This window comes from Plectropomus leopardus, chromosome 14 (genome assembly GCF_008729295.1).
Source record: "Plectropomus leopardus isolate mb chromosome 14, YSFRI_Pleo_2.0, whole genome shotgun sequence".
In the NCBI taxonomy this organism is placed as follows: domain Eukaryota; kingdom Metazoa; phylum Chordata; class Actinopteri; order Perciformes; family Serranidae; genus Plectropomus; species Plectropomus leopardus.
The window spans coordinates 16,615,183-16,637,292 of record NC_056476.1 but is presented as its reverse complement, the minus strand read 5'-3'; the positions used below and the strand labels follow the sequence as shown (position 1 = coordinate 16,637,292).

Below are 22,110 nucleotides of genomic sequence, written 5' to 3'. Positions count from 1 at the left end.
ATAGTTTTAAACTCTCAAAATAAAGTCACAGTTATAGCTGTTCCTGTTATAACTGGCTGATACATGTCAACCAGCCCCAAAATCAATGTGCCAACAGAACCGCTCACATCTGACCCAATTTAGCGATGAAATGATGTCAGCCAGCTGCCATCTCTCATCACAGACTTTTGAACGATAAAACTGTGTCAGTGATACTCAATTTATAGCCTTTGGTGTCCCCTCAACCATTTTCTAAATCACAATAAAAATAAAGTGATTCAGATTGGGAATTTTGATTGATTTAATTTAATTTGATTTAGCTCTATTGTCAGAAAACAAAATTTTACAACATATGCAACAAATTACAACAAACACCATGAAAAGTGGATGCAGTGCAACATTCATTACCTACATTGTATGGGTACACTGCTGTTTGATATTTGCTCTTTTATTCTGAAAAGCACTTTGTGCTTTAACTTTAAAAGTGCAATATAAATAAAAATGTTATTATTATTATCATTATTGTTGTTGTTGTTGCTGTTGTTGTTGTTGCTGTTGTTGTTGTTGTTGCTGTTGTTGTTGTTGCTGTTGTTGTTGTTGCTGTTGTTGTTGTTGTTGCTGTTGTTGTTGTTGCTGTTGTTGTTGTTGCTGTTGTTGTTGTTGTTGTTGCTGTTGTTGTTGTTGTTGTTGCTGTTGTTGTTGTTGCTGTTGTTGCTGTTGCTGTTGTTGTTGTTGTTGTTACGATTATTATGACACTGCGTGTTCTCATATAGAGCACTCTAATCTGTATAAACCTTTAATATTTATTTCGGTGTCGTTGACGCACAGTTGAAAGAAACACTGACTTGAGTCGAAAATTACAGTTTGCTCACTTCTTTTGGTCTGTGGCTGGTTTCCTGTGCGCGTCCTCGTTGCAGAAAGCATGTGACTGCGCGTGCCCGCGGCGGCAGGGGGAGGAGTACCTCAACATTGTCTCGTCAAGTAACCTCTCTCCAGCGTGGCACTGTCTGTGCAGAAGAGTACGCCAACGGGCTGTTATTAGCGATGAAAGCTTGTTTTCTTTGACGAAATATATACCGTGAGAACTTGTATGAAAAGCGCTCGAGGATTTACACAATCGTTTTAGTGAATAATCGCGGGATTTTGGTTCATTTCTCGACGGGCCTGGATACAGCTTGATACCGAGAGAGAGACTCAACTCAGGTCCTTTCGTCCTGACATGGACACAGGAATTGTACCCGAAAAGAAAAGGTAACGGCAAAGCTAGCTAATGCTACGCAGCAGGCTATGTTGTTGTTTGAGAGCTGATTTAACAACTTTGGTCCTCGGTTGAGATTTATTTTCTACTCTTGGTGTGACATTATAGGCTTTGTCTCAAGGTTAACTGCTAGTTGAGCGTGTTTGTTCGACAAAATGCTTTTGCTAGCGACGCTATTATCGTTAGCAGTCGGCTAACAGAGCAAGCTAATGTTAGCTGTCAATGAGCTCGAGCTATTAACGTTAAAATGTGTACTTATTAGCTAACGTTAACTACGTTAGTTGTTATAACTTTGTCTGTTTATTTTGATTAAACCGCTTTGACGTTTATTTCACATGTTAGCCAGCGTTACTACGTTTTGTGTTTCTGTTGAGTTGACACCTCTCAGAGAAAACATTGGCGTAATTTACCTTTTGTTTTGAATGTGATGGACTGCTATACATCCTATTAATAGTCCATCAGTAGGTGGTGTATTGTTTGTGTGTCATGTGCCAACCTTGATAGTGTTCAGTGAAAAGCTTTCAGCGCTCCTGTGAGCAGTTCCGGAGCGAGGTGTGTGGTGTCTGATGAAATATTTAGGGATCAGTGAAGTTGGCCTTGGTTTGAATTTCTCTTTATTATTTTTGTGAACCGGGAAATTGTTTATGATGGAGTCTTATTAGAGATGTATGCATGCAGTTTGTAAACTCGCGTGTAAAGTTGTCAATAGTTGCATTTAAAACTACTTTCAATTTCTCAAAACTTATTTTTAGTAAGAGGTGTGACCTTCCTCCGCAGCAAACACACTCAAAGTCGTCTAAGAGTAATTTTAGTTGGAGTTATTTTCCTACTTAAACAACATCCTCTTAAGTGGTTTCGGAAATTGTTGATAATTTACCACACAAGGCAGTGTGCAGAACAAAAGCTAGTTTCTTCTACCTGGCCAATCTCAATAGAAAACAACTCAGCAAAGGGTTGCAGCTGAAAATGGTCTCCACAATTAGGCTAATCAGTGGTTTGATTACTCCTTTAGTGAATTACAGGTTACCAGCGACCACCAAAGTGGTGTGGTAAAATGACATGGTTTGTCCTAGGGCTGGACTATGTGGAGAAAATCGAATATCATATAATAGGTTTTTACCAAATACCTTGATGTTGATGTTGTGACAATATTGTAGGGTCGACTTTTTGTACAAAATATTTACACAGTGAGATTTCTGAAAATTCAGTGGATAAAAGCAAATAAAAGAACAGCAAGAGTAGTAGGGGTGGGGATTATCTGAGGTCCCTTGATATGATATTATCACAATTAAATATTATTGCAATTTTAAATATTTTGCATTATGCTTTGTACGGCTATATATCATATTGCAGTAAATTGTGATTTATTACCTTTTATGAACTGCAAATTAAGGAAGCTTTTTTGTCAAAATCTGTTTTTATCAAATAAGATAAAGTTTTCGGTCTGTTCCTCTCACTTCATTAGGTTTTTTTTGCAGCAACACGTTTCTAGTGGACTGAAAAAAACTATTGATTTTGTTGTTCCAGTCAGCTACCAAAAGTTTAATTTCATTTGCAACAATAACAATTCATATAATAAAATATAAAATGTCATATGCAATAATATACAGTATCATAATATACAGCATCGCTTTACTGTAATCTAGCCTTTAAACCAGGAAAAGGCAACACCTGCAATATTATGATATCCAAAATCTTAAAAAGACAATTTCTAGTATCATATGATGATATTGATTAAATATAGACTATTGGCCAACCCTAGTCTGACCAACAAGCAAAACCCACAATACTCAAGCTATAATAATTTTAACCACAGACAACCAGTTAAGATGATGTATTGTCAAGGTTTCTTGCTTGATAAATGAGTTTAATGATTAATTGATAATCACTTCATTGTTGATTGATTGATTTTAATTCAATTGACTAGTTGTCAATGAGTAAATCCATCAATAAAGCCTGGCAGAGGCTACATCACCTGTAATGTGTGGTTCTGCATGCTTTAGCTAAAACGCTGTAATTAGTATTGACTGTAGAAGAGGATAATTAACCTGTGCATGCCCAGACTCTGCATCCAGCAGATCACTGATCTGGGCCTTCTTATCTTTGACAGACATGCGTTATATACAGAAAAGTGATGAATGCATTGATGAATGTATGCTCAAACTTTGGTGTTTGAAGTTTATTTTTTACCACACAACAATCCTGGTTCCAGCTCGGATTTGCACTTGCTATACAGATTCAGATTGAGGGAAACGTGGTTCTAAGTGGGTGCACGGCCAAATAGTCATCAGATAAAACAGACAGTTATGAGATAAACAATACATATATCATAGAAATGATTAACAGGTGATTGGCAGGCGTGTTAAAGTGGACAGGAAACCTTGGGATTCCACCACTGTCAGATGAGAGGTCAAAGAGCAACAATTAAATTCTTCCAGTGGTCAGCAAGGGACGCTTCCCTGAGTAAAGCAAGTTAACTAAATCCTGAGTGTTGTTTTATGTGAAAAATAAGCATAGGATATAGAAGATGCACTTTGCACCAAGGTTTTCCTGAACAATTTCTGAACTGATTGTCCTTGTTAATCAATATGAAATAGAACTGAAAGGTAGCTCAATGTGTTGTAACAGTAATGATATGATATCAACATTATTGTTAAAAAAAACATCTGAAAAGGACTCCAGTTTGCAATGACTCTTAGCACTTCATTGATTCAGTCGTAATGCATTTCACTTTGTAAATACAAACTTTTTGTCATTTGAACATTTATATTAACTTTGTATTATTGCTTAGTCTTAAAATTTTGATCAATTATGCAATTTATGAAGTTATTTAATAGGGGAAGTATCTCCATAGACCATTTTTGGCTTTCAACCTTCCCCCTTGTCTTTTCCGTATATGTTTATGTGCAAATAAATAAAGCTAAAAACCTAAACTAATGTGTTTGAAACATTGATAACTCTACGTGGATGCTATTTGTATCATAGAGCTTAAGTTTTGTCATCTTACATGCTAAAGTCCCACTGAGCTGTTGTGAAGATCTTAATATACATGTTGTCATGCACTTGTCCCGAAATGGTTGATTGGCATATGTTAAAACATCTGATTTATAGGCTGACGAGTTAATATAGTTGGCTTGTAATTTCCTTGTAGTTGTAAATAATTGCGTTGTTGAGGATGTATTGTTGTCTCAGGCTGCATTCAGTTGCCACATGGGCTTTAGTCATTTACTACAAGTTTGAAGTTTCCCACGTTGTATAGGCCTGAGATAAAGGGACAACATCCTATTTAGTTTCAATAAACAGTTTTATCTCAGAAGAAATGTGTTCTAGTTTGATGCAGTTTTAACTGGTGTCTGTGAGGTTGCTTGACATTATTTCTGTGTCATCTCTTAATCACTGGGGTTTGACGTCAATAGGAGTGGCCTAAGTGTGTAACAATTCACAGCTTGACAATTTACAGGTTTTCTTGTTCAAGTACAACTTGTGTGCAGGCTAGTTAGAACCTGAATAGGAAATGGTGTTACCTGCGGATTCAGGGCATCAGTATCTTTGTTTGTGTGCTCATGTTTCTCATCTCATGTTTTGTGAATGAAGATAAAAATGAAGAAAATGTGCACTGAAGACTTTCCTCTATCAGACTGCTAAATCTCTGCTTTCTGTGGATGATCATTGTAGCCCAGGGGTGTCCAGACTTTTTTGAATGGGGGCCAGATTATATAATACGAAAATACCTAGGGGCCAGGCCAGCTGCTTCTTGCATCATACGGGTTATTTAAAAAAATAAATTAAATTTTTGGCATGACTGCTGCAGTTGATCAAGTAACTGTTATTGTGTTGGATAAAAATTAAGGTAGAGGAGGATTTAGGTATGGGTATATATAGTAAAACAAGATGTTATAATTCTGAAGCTTTGATTGTGAGGACTGATTGATTGTGTAGGGAACTAACTCTTCCCCAGAGGGTAACATCTCATAGGACACCACATCAGAAAGCTTTTTCAAAGGTTTTGTTATAAAGATGTCAAATCCCCCATTTATCTGTGCAGTGTTACATCCTTTTTTGCTTTCTTTATTAACAAATACTCTGATGGCTTTTACATTGTCTCATAAACAATGCAAGGAAGTAAAAAAAAAACCCTCCATACATCCTGTCTTCAGCACATTGCACATTTAAAGTTTGTTGCTTAATACATTTGCCAGCACTGATCAGTTGTACAATTCTACTGCGTACTATACTACTTCATAGATAAGTGTCTCAAATTGTGCCTAAGTAACATATTTTAGTATTTTACCTTTATTTATTTGCCTCGGGTTAGGGGCGATGCCACTGACTATCATCAAATAATGATAACTGTGAAAGACTGTAGATGAATTACATTATGATGCCAAATCTCCACCAATAACTATGATAGTCATGCTGAACAAAAAGCCATTTTAAGATGGGACTTTATGTATTTTGAAAACTCTGAGACACTAATAGCTTTGCTTAGGATTTGCTTTAATCTCATTGGACATGGTTTAAAAGGCCAAAGGTCAGCAGCACTGATGATAAGTTTCAAAATATTGACTGCTGAGAAAAGTGCTAAATTTACCTGACTCCCAGGCACCTGTTTTTCCCTCATCATATTTAAAGAAAAACAATTTAAATTTTGCTTTCCTTACAAAATTGCATTTGTAGCTAAACGTATAACAGTCACATAGTTATGAATGCCTGCTATTTTAATGAATCTTTTTATGCAAAGTGTGGGCTAGTTTCTTCAAGGCTGTATTTTAAACACTCCAAAATGCCTCTTTCTCATTGCATAAACGTCAGAGGATTTTTTTTACAGCACAACTCAGCTGAGTCAGACTGTGCCAAAACCAGTAAAATGATAACCATAACTGGCTTTTTCATGAAGTGAGACATAACGTGACTAAGGTTATGGGAATACAACTTTCATACATGTCCTCGTCTGTACACATGATAACTGCTTCAGTCACGTGATACGTCATACTTTTGTTGCTACTTTATGTCATCGAAGTCCATCTTTTGTCGTTGTTTTGATTGAGAAATAAAAGAAATTAAATACTGTGGTTGTAAAAGTTATTCCTTTTACATTGTCATTCAAAACACTTAAAAAACGTCTTAAACCATCTATACAAAGAGTTTGACATGCTGCTGATTAGAATTAATATTTCTTTGTCTATTTATTTTATTTATGGACGTTATTTTAGTTGTTTCTGAATCTACCTCAGATTTGTGAAGTGTTCCGCTATTTTGGCACATTTTGTAATGTTTTGACAACAGATAATAGTTTAAATTACAATTAATCATATGATTTCTTCAACTTTTACTCAGGAGCAAAAATCAGTCCTTAAACTTGAAAGAAATAATAATTTGATGTTTTTGGCAGATAATTATCAATATTGACCAATATAAACATTTTTAGCATGATAACATTTTTTTGTCATATAGCCCAGACCTAAATCAGGTCCACTTTTACATTCATAATGAACCAAGCAAAGTGAAACAAAACCTATACATTTACTAAGGAAATTAAATATCAAGATAATTATATCAATACAGTTGGCAAAAATGTTAATTCCGTTTCCAATCTGAGTTTTCGTCTATTTCTCTAGTTGTTTAAGTGATCAGTTGAGTAGCTTAATACAAAGTAAACATATTACATCACAGCCTCTGAACCCTCGTACTGAAATCTGGCTCTGTTATTTCACTTCCAAAATAGGCAGAATTTAGGGGAGGCCCCTACTATTCTGTTTCCAAAAATGGCTCTTCATATTTTACTATCATGTCATGGGTTCATTTTCTGTAAAATGGTTTTGTCTCCAGTGTTACTTTGCTTTTCTTTCCATGTTGGGTAGAAGCTGTAGTTGTGGTGTTTCCCCAAATTGGATTATATAATAGATAAGACAGTGTTTACAGTCACACTAAACTGGAATGACAGATAGAGAGAACATTTTTCTTGTGAAATAGGTCAGCCTCTAGTAGCAAAATACACAAGCAACTCTGGCAGCATTGGCAAGGCTGATTTTCATTTTACACTGGATCGTTTTCCCAATAGTCTCCAGTGAACTTGTTCATAACTGTTAATGACTCAAATAACTTTTGTTTATATAATAACACTCATTCTGACCAGACAACAAAACAAGTCTAATTAAAGCTACAAAACTGTGAATGATAGTGTATGCAGTGAGGCATGTCAAGCAGAGGACTGCTGGGCATGCATGACCATGTGCATTAATAGTGTTATGTAACGGCGGCCTCTCTGCTCGCCTTTGTCTTAACATCAAGGGAACTGTGTGGTTTTTATTGCATGTTTCATGTGAAAGTAAGCAGTTTTCTTCCCCCTAATGTATGTTTTAATATGGTGGAGCAGGTTCATCGAATAAGCATAATTTTAATTTTTATCGTGAAGTATGTGGGTACTGAAAAAGGCACAAACTACAAAAACAAGTACAAAAAGTAATATTTGTATCAGACAGTTGTGTCTTCTAGGTCAGAAGTTAACACCCGCTGGGCGCCAAATATGGGTAGATTTTCTGTTTGGCAAGTAAATCTCAGAAGGTCTTCTGCCACGCTGGTGGGTAAATGTTTGTACCCAAATAGTTACATAATAAAAGACAACTATGCTGAGTCTCTACTGCATTTGGTGTCATTTACTGCCATGCTGCCTCTGTCCTCTGCTTTTTGTCTGTGTTGGAAACGAGTTTGACTCTCATAGCAACAGGGACTTCATGTGGCATTCAGGTGCACCTCTTTAACTCTATGTTACTTTGTAAAGCAAAGCATGAGAGCGCTACACTGATCTATGCTAGACTGGCCATGAAGGTTGTATTAAACAGGTGAGCATTTTAATTATTAGATTCTTAAATTGTAACAATATCATAAAATACAATATATATAGCCGATCAAATCAAGTTATCAGCAAACCGTATTATATTCTTGTTTAACATGTCCCCAAATACCTCTGTTATTATTTTCAAGTTGTTTTACTACAGCATTTTAAAATGATTAAACACTCAATTCATGCCCAATGTGACTATTGATATGCATATTGTGTGTGACTTCAGCATTTAAGTATTTTGGCCAGTGGAAATATTCATAGTTGAAATAAACTAGTAATACTCTGTTGTTGTTTTTTTTTTTTTTTTAAGTTTGGGGCCTTTTGCCTTAAATTGATAGGACAGATTAAGCATGAAAGAGGGAGAGAGGGGATAACATGCAGCAAAGGGCTGTAGGCTGGAGTCAAACCTGCGGCTGCTGCAGCAAGGACTAAGCTTTCGTGCATGGGGTGCCCGCTCTACCAGGTGAGCTACTGGGCACCCAATTTTTTGTCATGTTGAATTTAGGCTTAGCTAAATGTCATAGCTGTATTGTGTTCCTGTATTCAGTGGCTTTAAGGGTGCAAAATTAACTTTTTTGTTCACCGGCCAAATGGCTAGTGTATGTTCAAACTTTTCCAGCTGCTCAGTCGATGATCAGTTTTGGGGTTTTTTTGGTTGGTGAGTAAAGAAAATCTTCCAGCCACATTCCTATTTTACCAGTGTTTGGCTAGTGGATGGTGCTAATTTTGTACCCTGAGTGTATTGCAGTGGAATATTACAGCTGACCTTCTTTTGAATAGGATTTGCATACAGGCATGTGATACAATGGTGTGCAGTCATCACAGAGGAGAACAAGTTGTATACAGGGTTTTACTAATCAATCATCTCGCCTCCGGTTTAGGACCACAGTTTGTGGAGTTTATCTGTCATTAGATCACCATAGCATAGCCAGTAGCTTAGTGCTCCTTGCATACAATGGCCTGTCAATCATTTGTGATAATTTTACCCTGTGGTGATAAATAAATGTATTTACATGAATGTAGCTTGGAAGCGATTGTTTCAGTAGGAGCCAAGTCTGCCTTGAAATAAAGGAAATGTTTTGATACAGTACAGAAGAGGTTTCATAACTCTGCGATCAGGTTTCATGTTGTCTGAATATTCTGCCTGAAGGAGTTGACAGAGACATTATAAATATTTGTCAATGGTATTTGCAAACATGGCAAACACATGTATGAATGTATACACTCTTAGCTGTAACTGCAGTCTGGGCTGAAACATTTTTATATTTAAAGTAGACATAAACATGTTTGAGAGGAGGAGGATTGTTGGTATACACAACACTAAGACCCTCAATGCATAATTGGTATCTGCAGCCATTTGTCATCAAAATTGGGATCAGATCAACAGGGAACGATATCCAGTAGAGTTGTGGTTGGGCTATGATCCAGTATTAGTTGGATGTTTGTATTTTTTGAAATTCTTAGGTTTGAAAGTGGTTTCTGCTTCTTTATTTGTTTTCTGTACAGTTTGAACTCCCACTCCCTAGTATAGCTATGTAAGAAGACACCTGAGTAGCTGTCTGCACACAAAGTCCTCATGTGTTTACGGATTGACGGATGTTCTTCTCAGGCTTAGGTCAGTGACAGGGTTGGAGCTGCCTAAGAGACAAAGGCCACACTCAGATGTTTTACCCCAGAGCACTTATTTTGTAATCTGCACTTGGAAAGCTTTGTTCTAAAACCAAAACTGTTCCCTACTCTATGAAAAATCAGTTTGCAAAACCTGCCATGTGACTTGATACACAGAAGGCAAATTTCAGTCAGCTGGTCCATTCTCTTGTTAGAGATCCTTAAATAACAACATAGCCTTGGTAAATGCTCTGAGTACATAACAGATCAATTTTAATGAGGTGTACATTTCAAAGCCCAGGGGCTTTTAAACTACCATCCATTCTGTTGTGATGCAGCTCCAGTGTCACATGGATGCATTTTAGCTTGTGGGGTCGTGGTTGTGAGGTGGATAATGGCATAAAGTCGGCAGCAGTCAGGTTGACAATTGCAGTTATGTTGCAGATATAGTCAGTCAGTTAAGTAGTCATGAGAGCTTTACACATGCTCACCAATACAAATAAAAACTCCAATTGGTACTTAGCAGGCTTTGGTGCTTTAAAAAAAGCATTTTTCCTCATAACAAGTCCTGTAACCTTATTGCCATCTTTCTTTCTTTCTTTCTTTCTTCTTGCTCAGCTGCTTGTTCTACCAGAAGAGACTTACTTCTGGTGGTGCGTGCTTTGCACTACAACAAAAACACATATCAGGATAGTGGAACTGGCAACACTTATGTTGTTTGTGGCGAGCAGAGGATGTGCACTGTGTGCTAGCTAGCTAGTTGTCACAGTACTCTGGATGATGTGGGGAAGTGCAAATTCAACAAAAATTGTCTAATTAACCAAGATTTAGCAGCATGTCTGAAAGCGATAGAAGGCAGTACATATGAGATATGTATTTTATTCAAAAGGTTTTTCCAAACTCGGCATGATGAAAATCAAGACAGTGAAATCCCACATGAAGAGGGAGAAACTCGCTCCAAAAAAGACATTTTTTTGTTGCAACGAACTTTGAGCGAAGCTGACCCTAATCCTAAGTAATTGATGTCGGGGCATGTTTTTTTTCCCTTCAGTTTTGGCTATTGTAAAATTAATCTAAAATTTCAATCCGAGTGGCATTTTCAAAAGTTTTTTTTAAAAATTAAACTTAACTTGGCATAAGCTATAGGAACCCTACATACATACAAACCTTTTTCTTTTAAATGCATGTGTGTCCCTTTGTATCATTTCTAAATTTGGAGCTTTTTTTCCAGTCTGTGAATCTAACACAGGCATGGCACTTCATGAGTTCTTTTTCAACTCAGCAACAGTTTGTGACTGGGCTGGATAATTTATCTGTCGATTAGTTCAGAGCTGATCATATCAGATAGATTGATGAGGGGAACGGCTACTGTGAGTGAATACAATTTTTTAGGCCCAGAAGAATGAATTATTAAGCTTCACTCTCATGCGCTTGACGTTTTGTTGCTCTGTCTGTGCCCAGAGTACACTTTGCGCTCCGATAGTGTGGATGAATAAATGCATGGTTTATATATTTCAGCAGCACTCTTTTTTAACATTTCAGCTCCAAAATGTGTTTCTATTTGTTTTGGCAGCTGTTTTTATTGTGATAGGCCACCATAAATACATGAATGCGCAGGAAACCCTGAATAAGCAGAACATCAGTTTAAAACAAAGAGGAGCATCTGTACTTCTGATGGTACTGAAAAATCATACCATCAGGATTTCTAAATACCTGCTACTCTGTAATACCTAGATGCTACCTGTGCTTGTGCTTAGAAGCCAAGATTTTCTGCTGTAAGAAATCAATTAAATAAAGTAATTTAATAGTGACTTGCATATGTCCTTGTGTCCTACAAAGTTTGCTGTTCTTTGTTGTTTTAAAAATACAGCCAGGTCTTAAGATCTTGTTTACAGTGTGCTGAGAGTCCATTAGCCAGACCTTGGATAACTGCCTGGATAAATGCTTGCTCTACTATGGAGCTTCTACGATCAGTCAGCAGTTACGGAGGACGCTGATGTAAAATCATAGAAAATTGACAGTTTGTTTGTCCTGGTGTTTGAAGTTGTCACTCATTCTTGTTTGTGTGTACTCTCTGTGTTAGTGCCATTATTATCATTCCCCTCCCTGTAGATCCGTTCAGCCAGACTCGTAAATGTCAAGATGATTGGTGTTGCACTGTAGCTTGGCTGCGCACCAAGAGACAGACAGGAGAATCCATGCCCAACCTCCCAGCCAATCACTTTTGGTGGGCAGACTCCATTTCTTTTGGTCAGCAGCCAATGAGATGGTTGCTGATAGTCATGTATGTAAATTAGTCTGACGGGGGTCCAGACGGCGGCTTGGCTCAGAGGTGGCTTGTTGCAGACTCCAGCTGCTGCAGCCTCTCCAGTGACAGGCCAGTGGCTGACCAGACTGTACACATACTCGGTCGGGAAGGGAAGAGGGATGTCAGCTCTTGTAGTGTGCCTAGTGGGATCAAAACCAGTTTGTGTCCAAGCTGACCCACTGCCTGTGTCTCGCAGGGTGAGCTCGGAGCGGAGGAAGGAGAAGTCAAGGGATGCAGCGCGATGCCGGCGTGGGAAGGAGTCGGAGGTGTTCTACGAGCTGGCCCAGCAGCTGCCCCTGCCTCACAGCGTCAGCTCCGGCTTGGACAAGGCTTCGATAATGAGGCTCACCATCAGCTACCTGCGCATGAGGAAACTGCTCAGCACTGGTCAGTATCTGTAGTTGTTGTACTTGTTAGTGGACAAATTTGGCTTAGGGCACCATCTGGCCTTCAAATGCTAATTAAATTGTACAGCAATTTTCATTATTATCTTAAAGGCAGCTTGAGAATAATTGTTTTTATAAATGTGCCAGATACTTTTTTCACTGTGATAAGCCACAGATAAAAGAATGACAGGGAAATTTCAGCTGAAGGAAGAGAGGTCCCAAAAAGACAATGTGAGCACAGTTCTTGGTGCAGAGGAAAATTGAATAAAACACTGGTAGATGGTTAAACATTGTCAAACAATCAGTCAGCATGATATGAAGTGATCTGGACCCAAACAAGTTTTAACATTCAGTTACTGTACATGATATTAGAAAACGTTGAATCATTGTGTTAGTCTGACTAAAACCAGACTTTTAAAACACATGTTAACATGTCAGTCTGTACTGCTGTAGGCCTAATCGAGCTATAATCGTAGTGCAACTTATCTTTGTATATAAAAGTACTGATGGAATGATCGGCTTTAAAGAATTATCTCAGGTACAGATCTCTTCGCAGATATACCCATGAGTTGTGTGTTTCCTTTGTGATAGTGTCCTGCATTGCAAACATTTTGACAACAAAGACCTTTTATTTCACTTTACTCTTGTTTTGATTTTCTTTCCCTACATCCCTCTGTGTTATCTCCTGCAGATGAGCCAATGGCAGAGGACGAAACAGAGCTGGATATACAGCTAAACAGCTCCTACCTAAAGGCTCTGGAGGGCTTTCTCATGGTGTTGTCTGAAGATGGGGATATGATCTATCTCTCCGAAAATGTCAACAAGTGCCTCGGCCTGGCACAGGTTGGTCTTATTTGACCTGCTTTGTGTCAACACTAAAGAACATCACAGAGGAAAGAGCATGAGTTTGATAGGAAACTGAGTCAGAAGCAGGAAATGAAATGTGGTTGTCAAGTTTTGACAGATACTGCTCAATAGACAGTCACACACACATTTAGATTTTTTATTGAAAATGGTTTGAAGTCAGTGTCTTCCTTGAAAAACTATACAGGGATCCCATGGTAATGAAAAACCTGGTAGTGAAAATTTAAAATCTGGTTTTACTGGTCTGGAAAAGTCATGGAATTACAAAAAATCAAGACAGGTTTCATGTATTTGTAACATACTCTGACGGCGTTTGTTATGGAAAGCATAACTCTTCGGTGTGTGTGTGTGTGTGTGTGTGTGGAAAAAATATCATAATCGGTTCAGCAAATTCCGCAGACACAGTGAAGTGTATGCTTTATGAAAATTAAAATATTATTATTTGTGCTTAAAGTCATGCAGAAGTTTTGAAACATTGTCCATGAAAATGTGTGGCTACCCTGACCATAACTATACTGCTGCATTTACAGGTTAGAGGGCTTACATTCTGTTCTCACTCTCTCTGCTGCAGTTTGACCTGACTGGACACAGTGTGTTTGACTTCATACATCCCTGCGACCAGGAAGAGCTGAGGGAGATGCTGGTCCACAAAACAGGTGAGCAGTGCCACATTATAAGACCACACTGATGGACCGAGTCGGGATCACACAAGCACTCAGTGCTCAAATCACTCTGCATGAGTTATTTTTTTCCCACTTGAGTCCCGAGGTCAAAATGATTAGAGTTGGCTAGTGTTTGGACTTGCGTGACCTTTCACTCAGCATTACTGGAACAGTACGCTACATCACTGGCACATTTCCTATTTTGCTTGCATAACACAATGTAGTGTTGCTTTGTGTGAGTGGATTGAATTTGTTTAGTCTTTTGTATAGCTTCCATGTAATTAAATAACATTTCTCAGTAGAATTTTAATAAATTTAATTAGGCTAAAACTTCGAGTTCTTCTGCCTAAGATGTGCTCCACAACATCATTTGTTATCAGTGCATTACATGTATTTGAACCCACATTTGCTTTTCTGCTCAGCACTTCAGTACACTCTATTATCTCAGCTACAACGGCTGTTAACTCCACTTCCTTTATTTAACCTGCTGCAGCTGACCACAGAGCTTTACAGCTTAAAGTCGCCTCAGAATGCAAATGTGAACAGTTGGCAGTTGGCAAAAGTTTATGGCAAAACAAAATGGTAGAAGTCAATGTCTCTTCCTGTTTATGTGATTTCAGGCTCCAAAAAGACCAAGGAACCAAACACAGAGCGCAGCTTCTTCCTCCGAATGAAATGCACTCTCACAAGCAGAGGTCGCACTGTCAACGTCAAATCAGCCACATGGAAGGTAAGGCTGCCGTGAATTTAGATGGGAAATTTTCTCTCAGAAATGTGAAAAAAACAGTATATATCAATATTATATTGACACAAGACCAGGTATAGTCATAGATTTTGAATATCATAAACGTTGTCTATTCCAGGTTATAAAGGCTGCCATATTACCATAAAGTGATGTAGTTTTCAGAACTTACTAGACTGTTCCAGCTGTTAGATTATTTGCCTTTACCCAATTAGTCAATGTGCAAGTACATTAATAATAACATGGGATGTTAGTGAGGTCAGTCAAATTTCAGGAAAAATTATTTTAATAAAAACATTGTTAAAAGGTGGAAAAAATATTACTTTAATTATTCTCTTGACCTTTTAAGAATTACATGAATGTGTCTCGTAAGGCTTGGGGGGCATGACAGGTCATGAGACTGTAATTCATGTTATTGTGTTTAATGTTATTCCTCATTCTCAGCCTGGAAGAGCTGGCAAATAAGGAGCCTGACATGTTATCATTATAGTATTATAAATGTTCAGATGCTGAAGTTATATTTGAATAATGCCTGTGAAGAGTTAAAAAACATTGGTGTTTAAATGCGAAAACTAGAAAGATACAGATTGCATTTAAGTGGGTGGATGTTTACATCAGCACTAATTCAATAAGTTAATGTGCAGAGGAAATAGACCATCATGATTGTTTTGATACAAATGAAACCATTTGTGTCTGTGATTGACGTACTGTTCATGCTCACAGGAAACCAGAAGCCATTACTTAAATTGGTTTCACATTTAAATCAAAAGGAGTTGAGTTAGCATGAGAACTTTGAACTTAAGTAATCTTCCAACCAAATATAATGCACTTAAGATATCTGAAGATCATTTATTTGTAAAGCCCTAATCACAAGTTTGTTTCAAAGCATTATTTACGTGTCAAATTTCCTCTCACACAAAGTCTAGGAAAGTATAGCGTCAGATAATTAGAAATAATATGCGTAGGCGAAATTTTCTATTATCATAACTGAGGACACTTTATAGACAGGACAGACTGCTGGGTTGGGTTCTTGTGTGAATACATTTTTGTTTTTTTTTTCCATGTAAAGGAAAATGGAGAGGGAAGACAGTTATGATATGTCTATTGCTACAGACCTAATAGCCCCCAAAACATTAATTTATTACTTATGATAATTATGTGTGTGCTTCACTACGAAACGTTTACTCTCCTTGAGGTCTGGAAATAATAATAATAATAAAATGTTAATAAAAGTGTCATGACCCTACTTTTGCCACTCTCCAGGTGCTCCACTGCTCAGGTCATATCCGTGTATATGACAACCTCACTGAGGAGAGTCCCAACGGGCACAAGGAGCCGTCTGTCCCTTACCTGGTTTTGATCTGTGACCCCATCCAACACCCCTCCAACATTGAGGTCCCTCTGGACACCAAGACCTTTCTCAGCCGCCATACAATGGACATGAAGTTCACATATTGTGATGAGCGGTAAGTTTGCCCGTGTGAATGAATACTAAGAAGCTTAACATGGATCCATTCAGCTGTGTAGTATGTTTTATTGCCTGTTATTGCCAAAGCTCTCAGTTGCGCAGTCACACAGAGCCACCTAGTGTTCAGTGTAGATACTACAGAAGCCTCATCAGTGCCAATGAAGGAAATAACCTTTTCTTTGTTTGTCCAGGATCACTGAGCTCATGGGTTATGATCCAGAGGACCTGTTGAATCGTTCTGTGTATGAGTACTATCACGCCCTGGACTCAGACCACCTTACCAAGACTCACCACAACTGTAAGCATCAACACTAAGAGAATCTTGAATTAAAACACAACAAAGTCCAGCTGGTTTTTTTGCCAAACCGTTAACCAAATGTCTAAATCTGTCTTTTACAAAGTTCCTCTCTTGTTTCTCTTTGCTTGTAGTATTTGCGAAGGGCCAGGTCAGCACGGGCCAGTACAGGATGTTGGCCAAGAGAGGAGGCTTTGTGTGGGTGGAAACACAAGCCACTGTCATCTACAACAATAAGAACTCTCAGCCACAGTGTGTCGTCTGTGTCAACTTTGTGCTCAGGTATTGTGAAAGCTCTTCAAAGTCAGCAATTTCGTAAGAGCTGTGGTTAATGTCGTCTTTTTTTATCTGAAGTGAAGTGAAACAGCTGACAAAGTGGCATGCACATAAACAATAGATTACAGACAGTGTGAATGGACTTGTGGATATTGTCAGAGCCATTACTCAGTAAACTCAGTCTTACAGCTGTATAACTCTGTCACAGTGGCATCCAGGAGGAGACACTGATCCTGTCTCTGGAGCAGACTGAGGATGTGAAGCCAGTGAAGGAGGAGCAGCTGGTTGAAGAAAAGGCAGTGGTCGAGAGCAGCCAGTCCGACATGTCTCCGACCCTGCTGAAGGAGGAGGAAAAAGGCCCAGAGCTGGACGTGATCAAACTGTTCACTCGGGCCGTGGAGGCCCAGCCTTTGGCTAGCCTGTACGACCAGCTGAAAGAGGAGCCAGAGGCCCTGACTCTGCTGGCGCCAGCTGCTGGAGACGCAATCATCTCCCTGGATTTTAGCTGCCCTGGTTCGTGGCCTCATATACACATACTTAAGCTTCTTCTTAGCAGAAATCAGAGTTTATGTTCAGTGGATTGAATTCATTCTTACCTCCCTCTGTCCTCTGGTACAGATTCAGAGATCCAGCTGCTGAAAGAGGACACTCTCTACAATGATGTAATGCTTCCCTCCACCAGTGAGAAGCTGGCTCTGCCTCTCTCCCCTCTGCCGCCCAGCGAGCCCCTTCACGTCTCCACCACCAGCTCTGAGGGTGCCAAAGCCGAGAGCTTTACTCCAGCCCCGTCCACTACATCGACCAGCCACAGCCCTTCAGAGGTCAGACCAGTTAATTATTGTCATTTTGCAGGATAGGCAATAATCGATTTTGTCCATTTACTAATATCACTTTGTTTGTTGTTACATTTTACCTGCTTGTAAGAATAACCAACATTCAAAACCTTTTATTCCCCCTGCAATATGCCTCTTAGATTCTCTGTAAATATATATTTTTTTCATTAATTTTATTGTTTTCATCTATTTTATTGATGACCACACTTTGTTTTTTCTACTGATAGAGTCTTTCTGATTTATTGAGCTCCCTGTTATATTACAGTTTTCATTTATTACTAATTTATTTATGTGTCTACACATTATTGTATGTTATAGTGTGTGTGCACAGTAAGCTGCTCGAACAAATTGTGCCTTGTGAGATAAATATCTGAATGGAATATGTACTCTTCTCTTTAGACTGACAGTCCGCTGGACTATTGTTTTCCGATGGACTCAGAGATGAGCTCAGATTTCAAACTAGACATGGTGGAGAAGCTGTTTGCCATTGACACAGAGCCCAAGACTCCCTTTACCACACAGGTATTGATCTCAGGAGAAATACCAGTCATGTATAATTCCTACAATAATTACATTCCAAAAAGTTCAATAAAAAATGTAAATGTAAGTCCGAGTAACCACATTTCATATCCAGTACTCCTATTTTCAGTGCAGTCGTTAACTTCTGTAAACTGTCAGCTGTTGTCATAAATGCAGTCTTGTATACGTTTGTTCACTGTGTGTTTCTACAAAAACTGTTTGGTGCTGACTAGGCAATACTCAGCTGAAAAAAAATCTCAAAGGGGTACATTATAGAAAAAAGAGAACCATTGTTCTAGATTTTACTGCATTTAAATCAAATTAATAGTTGTTCTAATACAGTAAAAGGTTCTTTTTACTGTGATTCATTAGACCTTTTTTCCCCTAAAGGTGATGGAAGGCTTAGATCTGGAGATGTTAGCACCCTACATCTCCATGGATGATGACTTCCAGCTGCGCAGTCTGACCCCAGACGAGCCTTTAGCTTGTGGACCAGTCAAATCCCTCGAGAGTTCTCCGGTCGACGTCACACAGGACATCCACAGCTATCCCAGCTCCCCATTCAGTGCACCAGGCAGTCGCACAGCTTCCCCAGCACCACTCAATCCTCCTCATCCTGTCGTCATCGTTGCTAAGAGGTAGAGTCTCCCAAATGCTCCATATTTATTGCTTTCTAAGGCTTTTTAGGTTAGTGATTTACTACTGTTGTGCAGAGATTGTGTTAGACATTCTCATAAAAATGTCATTATCTATTATTTCTTGTCATTTTCATATTTTAATAATTATTAGACATATTTAATATCATTAGTACATTTTTAAAAATTAGTTTGAAGAACAAGCTTGTTCATAAGCAGAGGTGTATTGCTTTTCATTTAAGTATCCTCATGCACCTGTGGTGTGTATGCATTTGTGTGCATGCACTTTTAAATTGTGGTTTGTTGCAAAGGTTTTGCAAACATTGTTCCTATGGTGGCAATTTTACAATCTTTAGTCAAGAATAACTATAATGTTAAAGGCCGTTATGCTGCCTTTTAATCTTTAATAGGTAACAGTTAGCAGCTATAGACTAACAAAATATAATTTAATTAAATGTGTTGTTCAAAGGCTAAAGTCAGCAGCTACTGATAACTTTTGAAGTGGAATGTTTTTTTGTAACTAAAAACATTAGCTGAGTTCCTGAATCAATCAGCACATTTTAAATGTCAATGTTACAACTTTGGTCAACTTTTTTATTGTCTCTCACATGAAATACACTTCCGTGATGATTTGAGCTTAAGTTGTTAAAACAATGTTTCTGATTTCAACTGGGTTACACAAACTGCTAAATATTTTGTTTCCTTACTTAAAGGAAAAAAAGCAGTGGAGCGCCATATTGGTGCACTCTTTAACACAACACTCCTCTTTATAAGGGCATTTAGAAAAAAGGTGAACAGAGACACTGAGTGTGCAAAGAATCATTGGACATGCCATGTCCAATGTCCAATGTCCAATGTCCAACTGCCATGACCTTTGCAATGCTGTGTAGCCATATAGCCTACTAATGTGATGGCTAAAACCAGCAAGACACTGAGGTCATGCATCTGAGATTAAAGAGAGATCAAATAAGGCTAGACAACAACTAATGTGCACACGCCACCAACTAGGCAGGGGTGTGAATTACTTTATGTCATGGTAGATCACCCACAGAGTTCTAGTCTGTGTCAAAATGACGGACGGCGTTGAGATTTTTCAAACAAAATTCAGTCAATGGCGAAAAATATTTGGTTAACGCAGCCTCTGTTGCTGTGCACCAGGACCCCACAGCTGGATAAAGAAGTTTCGCTCAGGACTCTGGCAGCTCAGAACGCACAGCGCAAAAGAAAACTGGGTGACATAAAAGATATTATTGGACAGGTAAGTCCTCAACATCCAAACATAGTTAATCTACTGGAGATGTTACTTAACATTTGCAGATGCAGAAGTTGTGTTTCTGTATTTGATGATTTTTCTATGAAACTTTGTCCCAGGAACAAGCAGAAGAGGGCAAAAAACTGAAGCCCTCAGAGTCGGGAACAACCAGGACCATACTGCTGCTGCCCTCAGGTGAATAAACATTAATACTTAAGAGTTTTCGTAAACTTTATCCTAAACACCAGCAAAATCAGAAGTCTTAAACAGTGTTAATTTTGTCAGCATTTTTTATATTTCTACTGATAGTTCTATGTCAAATTTCCTTGTTAGTTTTATCATTAGTCAACCACATCCAACCAATTTGCTCAAGTTATAAAGGTTTAAATGCATGTGAAAGGCATCTAAATGCAGCACCAGAAACCTCATGTCACTCCAGGTTCCAAAGGGTTAAATATCATGTTCTTTATTAGATTTTTTTCCCCATGACTGTTTTCATTAAAAAGATAAATGCCAATTATACAGTGTTGCAACTGAAACATTTCCTTCCATGTTTTCTTTTCTATAACAAACATGCCTCCCCAATTCTCTCTCAGATTTGGCGAGTCGTCTGCTGGGCAGCACATCAGAGGGCACCGGTTCCCTTTTCACCCTGCCACAACTCACCCGCTACGACTGCGAGGTCAACGCACCCTTGCAGGGTCGCCAGTACCTGCTGCAGGGGGAGGAACTGCTGCGTGCTCTGGACCACGTCAATTGAGTCAATGCTTAGCCTGCTCACTGCTGGACTAGACTGGACACTACAATCTCTCCCTCATATTGTCACTCCCTCTCCAAGACCCCTGACCTCCCCCCACTGCCCTTTATTTATGTATCTGTATGAGTTTGACTATAGTCTGGCTGCTGTTTGTGCACCTCATGTGATATCTGCAGCATTCCACCGTGACAAACACCATAGCAGCATCTGGGTTTTGGTGCAAGGGATTCAGGCATCGTGAGATGTCCAAATTGTCGTTTTTTGTTTTTGTCTCTTCTCTCTTCCAGGGAGTCTCTCAGCACACAATGCCTCGACAGATGACCCTTTTCCAGCAGGTCACCAAACCCTGGCACTACTGCCAGCAGTGTATTGTAAGCTTCAGTCGCACAATTTATATTTTCTTAAAAAGAAAAATATTACCAGCAATATATATTAAGCCTTTTTAAAGTCGTTTTAATGGGATTTGAACAATTTTATTTTTCCTCCCATACTTGTATGTTGTAGTACTCGTACCTAACAAGATGTCTTTAGTCCAGACGTATGAACATATTGTTTAAGCCCTAGGTGGTTTGAATGTTATCTCCATTTAATAGCTATCAGTCTTTGAGGTAAATGCATTTAATTGTGTAGCAGTCCAGTACATGTCACTTTATTACTTTACTGTAAGTGTGTGTTACTGTACATATACCAGGGAAATTTTAATTTACTCCATATGGCTTCACAGCTTTGACTCTTGCTCTCTAAATGAAACCTGAGAGTAACTGCTTCACTTTTTTTTTTGCTTCTCATCATGGAGTATCGGCATTTTTTTCTCTAACATGAAGTAAATTCATGTTTTTTGGTTTTTACTGTGCGTGACATACTCAAAAACCGTCTGTTGAAATAAGTGGGATATTCATATTTTACTTGTGTGATCATCGTCATCATTCTAGCACTCGTGAGTTGTCAAACTTGTTTGCTCAGTTTAATGGTAGTCCGTTTAATATCATTGATCCATGCTATATTGTTGGGTCTCTCATGCTTCTTGTTGCCGTCTAACATTAAATGGCTTTAATAAAGTACTCTGTTTCAGGTTTTATTAACTTGTTAACCAAAGTGGGGCCTCATTTGCCCTTAACAGCTGTATTATATGGGAACCATGCCATCCAATAATTAGTGATTGGTCCTGCTATTTATAGGCCCTAAATGCCCTTTTTCTGGACCTTAGATTGACTCGCTCAACGGCATATTAACTGCTACTGAAAAATGTTGTTGATCGTGCCCTGAGGAGGGAACACCTCTTCCAAGATCATGTAGATCTGTTTGCACAGTGACGAGAGCAAGTCCGTCGATGTCTTTGTTTTAGAATTTGTACGGTTTTTTGCATCCATATTTGAAGCATCATTTGTCATGGCAACACGCATCCGGACAGCCATGGATGTAAA

At 38.6% G+C, this 22,110-nt stretch overlaps 1 protein-coding gene across 1 annotated transcript; it reads left to right on the top strand.

Moving 5' to 3' along the window:
- Nucleotides 1-977: 977 nt before the first annotated feature.
- On the top strand, nucleotides 978-21,747 carry hif1aa (hypoxia inducible factor 1 subunit alpha a). The gene is made up of 15 exons (XM_042500379.1): nucleotides 978-1,230; nucleotides 12,194-12,384; nucleotides 13,075-13,226; nucleotides 13,819-13,903; nucleotides 14,530-14,639; nucleotides 15,915-16,117; nucleotides 16,311-16,417; nucleotides 16,549-16,696; nucleotides 16,899-17,203; nucleotides 17,309-17,511; nucleotides 17,923-18,045; nucleotides 18,433-18,680; nucleotides 19,836-19,935; nucleotides 20,049-20,124; nucleotides 20,526-21,747. Exons 1-15 carry the CDS (start codon nucleotides 1,199-1,201, stop codon nucleotides 20,687-20,689), a joined length of 2,247 nt encoding a protein of 748 aa, XP_042356313.1. The 5' UTR covers nucleotides 978-1,198; the 3' UTR covers nucleotides 20,690-21,747.
- Nucleotides 21,748-22,110: the final 363 nt, after the last annotated feature.

What these genes read in the sequence shown, in the direction of transcription:
- hif1aa (XM_042500379.1), top strand. Translation starts at nt 1,199, where the DNA reads ATGGACACAGGAATTGTACCCGAAAAGAAAAG. An exon ending in TCAAATCAGCCACATGGAAG is followed by an intron (nt 14,640 to 15,914) that starts GTAAGGCTGCCG and finishes GCCACTCTCCAG; the next exon opens with GTGCTCCACTGCTCAGGTCA. An exon ending in CCTGGATTTTAGCTGCCCTG is followed by an intron (nt 17,204 to 17,308) that starts GTTCGTGGCCTC and finishes CCTCTGGTACAG; the next exon opens with ATTCAGAGATCCAGCTGCTG.